At 30.8% G+C, this 4,222-nt stretch overlaps 1 protein-coding gene across 1 annotated transcript; it reads left to right on the top strand.

Annotated features, from left to right (window-relative positions):
* The first annotated feature begins 316 nt into the window (after positions 1-316).
* On the top strand, positions 317-2,101 carry LOC145620571 (uncharacterized). The gene has a single exon (XM_081675265.1). The coding sequence runs from the start codon at positions 344-346 to the stop codon at positions 1,778-1,780; it is 1,437 nt and encodes a 478-aa protein (XP_081531391.1). The 5' UTR covers positions 317-343; the 3' UTR covers positions 1,781-2,101.
* Positions 2,102-4,222: the final 2,121 nt, after the last annotated feature.

Below are 4,222 nucleotides of genomic sequence, written 5' to 3'. Positions count from 1 at the left end.
TTATTAAAATTAACTTTTTTTTTTCTTTTAAATAAAAAGGTAAATAAGAAGTTAGGATAATTTTCTTTCAAGAATATTAAAATCAATTTAATATAAATATGACATATTCAATCTAGACGTCTACAGTATCTAGACTTCAACAACTTGGAATAAACTATTAAAGTAAAGCAATAATTGTAGTCAAATATGTCAACTCCCACAATTGCAAGATCATACTTCGAAAGAAAAACAAGGTGCTTTAATCAAGATAAAGAAGTCTCAACAAACTCTATATATAGAGATCCACAATCATATATTTCCCTTATCCTCAGCAACTTTACTCACAACTCACATATCTCCAAATATGGAAACTTTTAAAAATCACCATCTTACCCTCTTTTTCCTCATAATCTTGGTTAATACTATCATTTTTAGCTCTACTTTGGTAGAATCATGCAACCCCATAGATAAGGAAGCTCTACTTCAATTCAAGCGAAGGATCGAGTACGATAGTAGTGGCCAGCTTCTTACATGGAACGCAAAGACCGATTGTTGTACGTCTTGGAATTTTGTCAAGTGTGACAATGCCACTGGAAGGGTTATTGAGATACATCCATTTCGTCCTACAAATCCAATGGATTTTGATATCTCCATCTTCGTAAAAGGTACAATATCCCCTTTCCTAGGTAATCTTACCTATCTTCAAGTCCTTAATCTTAATCATTTTCAAGAAAATTACCTTGATAATCCCGCTGGGTTAAGAGGTCAAATCCCACCTCAACTAGGCCAATTATCACAGTTAACCTACCTTTCTTTAGCTTCCAACATTCTCACTGGTCCAATACCAACATCATTTGCTAACCTCCATCGTTTAAAAACACTTGACCTTGGTTTAAATAGGCTTTCCGGCACCATACCCTCTAATCTTTTCCAATCAATGAACTCACTCGAATCATTAAATCTAGACCAAAATGATTTCACCGGTACAATACCCTCAACCATTGAAAATCTATTATCACTCGAAACACTCTCTCTTCGAAACAATTCATTTTCTGGTTCGATTCCAAGTAATATTGGCAAACTTAAGAATCTCATATACGTGTACATGTCGTACAACCGTATTTCAGGAAACATACCTGATTCCATAGGCCAACTCTCCAAATTAATGTATTTAGACCTTGACAACAACAGACTCACTCAATCATTACCTTCTTCTATAGGTAAACTCTCCAAATTAATAAACTTACATCTCAATAATAACAAATTAAATGGGCCTATTCCTTCTTCGATTGACGGCCTTGTTTCTATATTCGAGATTTCTTTATCTGAAAACAATATCACAGGCCCAATACCATCCTCCATCGTAAACATAGCGTCACTCACCAATCTTGACCTGACCCGAAATTCTATATCTGGTGAGATACCAACTAATATTGGGAAAATGAAAAACCTTGCATCCATAGAATTGTCATATAATCAAATTGGAGGGAAAATACCCGATTCAATAGGTCAACTTAGCCAATTGGTTACAATTAAACTTGATAATAATAAACTCATTGGACCTATTCCAAATTCTATAAGTAATCTCTCTAGATTATTTACTTTGAAACTTGACCATAATAAGTTGAGTGGAAGTATACCATCAAAGGTATTGAATATAGAAAGACTTGAAGTTCTTGATCTTTCTAATAACCAACTTAGTGGAAGAATTCCACCCCACAAATCAATTTTTCCTTCTTCCTCATTTTCGGGAAATATTGGTCTTTGTGATGCTCCACTCCCTCCTTGCAAGAGTTTGTAATATGTATAAATAAGCATGTGTTTTGTTTTTTCATTTGTATTTCTACGTGTATTGAGCAGATTTTTATACGTTATGTTACCCAAGATTACTCCAATGTAATGTAAAATTATTTTTGAGTTTACTAGACAACAATAAAGGTGTATGCAATTTTTTATTCAAGTTATAAGCTTATATAAGCTTGATTACTCATTTTTTACTTTTAATCTTATTTTGAGAGGATTTAGTACTGGCACGGGTACTTTGCAAGCATATTGTAATAAAGTACGAGTACTTTGCAAGCAGATTGTAATAAATCACGGAGTACTTTCTCTGTTTTAGTTGTATCTTTATTATACGAATTGAAGTACATTATAAGTATATTTTAGTTATTTGCAGCGCTTTGACTTTGTACTACTCCCTCTGTGTTTTTAATAAGTGTTACACTTTTACCGGCACATAGTTTTAGACAACTTAATTGACTTAAATAAAATAAAAGGTACGGGGGTTGTTGGTGTATTAAAAAAATTGTAAAAGTAAGATAATGGGGTTAATACTTTATCGAGGCAAAGGCTAACATAAACTTGGTTTAACTGAGCCAAATATAAACCAATGATGTAGCAGCTTGTTATGTGTTTTGTATGGGGCCCAAAAAAAAACTATTTTAACACATTTCAGTCAAATTTCAAATATGATTTCAAATATAATTTCAAATCTTATTTTTATTTTCAAGGCACAATTAATGTACCCAAATTCCCAACCATCCCATTCTCCATCCTCTCATTTTTTTTGCTAAATTTTTTTGGGTTTAATTTTTCTCCCTTCTCTGTCTTCTAATGTTCTTCATGTTCATGAAATTATTTTATTTTCATATTTTTCTATGATTTAATTTTTATGTTACTCTGTATGTTTCATGAATCAAATTTTGTTTATGTGTATAATTAATGAATAATTCTCCTCTAATTTTTTAAATGGAATTTTTTATGGTCTGTTTTTTCTCTCTTATCTCCATTTTAATTTTTTTCATGTTCTTGTTCATGAATTTTTTTTTTCTTCAGATTTTTTCTATAATTTATTTTTTTATATAATGTTTCAAGAATCAAACATTGTTTATCCATCTAATTACCGAAAAATTCTCCTCACTTTTTTTGGCTGAAATTTTTGTGGTCCAATTTTTCTCCCTTTAAAAGTTCTTCATCTTCTTTTACACTTCCTCTATTTTTTTTAGTTCACACCTTTCTATTATCACGCATGCCAACGCATGTTTATGAAGATTAATACTCTAATTATCAACATTGTAAAATTATAAAAAGTCGATATTAATAAAGTACATTGAAACGATTCAAACAAGATCCCACTTGAATACTCCCTCCGTTTTTAAATACTTGCTCCAATTTCCTTTTGCGGCTATTTTTAAATACTTGCTTCATTTCCTTATTTGGAAAGCTTTTATAATATTTAATTCATTTTTCTCAACTAGTGGACCCAATTTTATTACTTTTATATTCTTTCTCCTTCAATTTACCTTTTACCAACCCCACTATCTCCATATTTTAATACTTTCTCTAATTTCTCCTAAAATTCCGCGCATGGAGAAATGAAGCAAGTATTTAAAAACGGAGGGAGTATGTTTTATCGTATCAATAAACCACAAATGTGAGTCAAAGCGTGTTGTGTGAATAATGTAAAAGTTAAACGATGTCAACTAAAAAAAATGGAGGAAGTATTATTTTTCTATAAAAACTAGGGCATGTTCCGATTTACTGAACTGAACTGATTGGAGCTGAACTGAACTAATTGGAGCTGAACTAAACTGAACTAAATTGAGCTGAAATGAATATTTTATGAGAGAAGGAATTTAGGAACTGAACTGAAATGAACCGAGCTGAACTGAACTGCACTGAACTGAACTGAATTAGATTTATGAGAGAAGGAAATTAGGGCATATGTTCTCTTCAACTTAAGTTCAGTTCAGTTCCTAATATCCTCTTCTCATAAAATATTCAGTGCAGTTCAGTTCAACTAGCTCACTTCAGTAAATCAAAACATGCCCTTAGTCCTCAATCCTCATCTTTTACTTAAGGTTTTGATGTCTTTTTTTTCAGAAACTGATATGAATGTACTAGTACAATATTTCGTTGTACAGTTTTTTTAATTGTTTGTTCTTTATCAGTGTAGTTTCAAATCTGTTATCTTATTTTTTTTTATTCATTTAATTGTATGAATCTTAAACTAGAAAAAAAAAATGAGTTTTTTCCTTTTTTTTTTCTTCGGATTATTCATACATTAGTTTCATTTTATTGATTTTTAGATTAATTAATTGGTTTGAAGACAAATTTTGTTGTATTTTCATCCCATTTCAATCGAATTGTGTAGTAATAAGTGAATGGAAATATCGTTATTTCCAATGGTCTTTAGTTTTCCTAGATTTTAACATCAAACTATATTAACTTTCTTCAAGTTAGA

This window comes from Chenopodium album, chromosome 27, assembly GCF_948465745.1.
Source record: "Chenopodium album chromosome 27, dcCheAlbu1.1, whole genome shotgun sequence".
Lineage (NCBI taxonomy): Eukaryota > Viridiplantae > Streptophyta > Magnoliopsida > Caryophyllales > Amaranthaceae > Chenopodium > Chenopodium album.
Note: the sequence above shows the minus strand (reverse complement) of the source record. Positions and strands in the feature narration are given on the sequence as shown.

Bases quoted from the DNA above. Each gene is read 5' to 3' on its own strand.
- LOC145620571 (XM_081675265.1), top strand. From the start codon at position 344: ATGGAAACTTTTAAAAATCACCATCTTACCCTCTTTTTCCTCATAATC.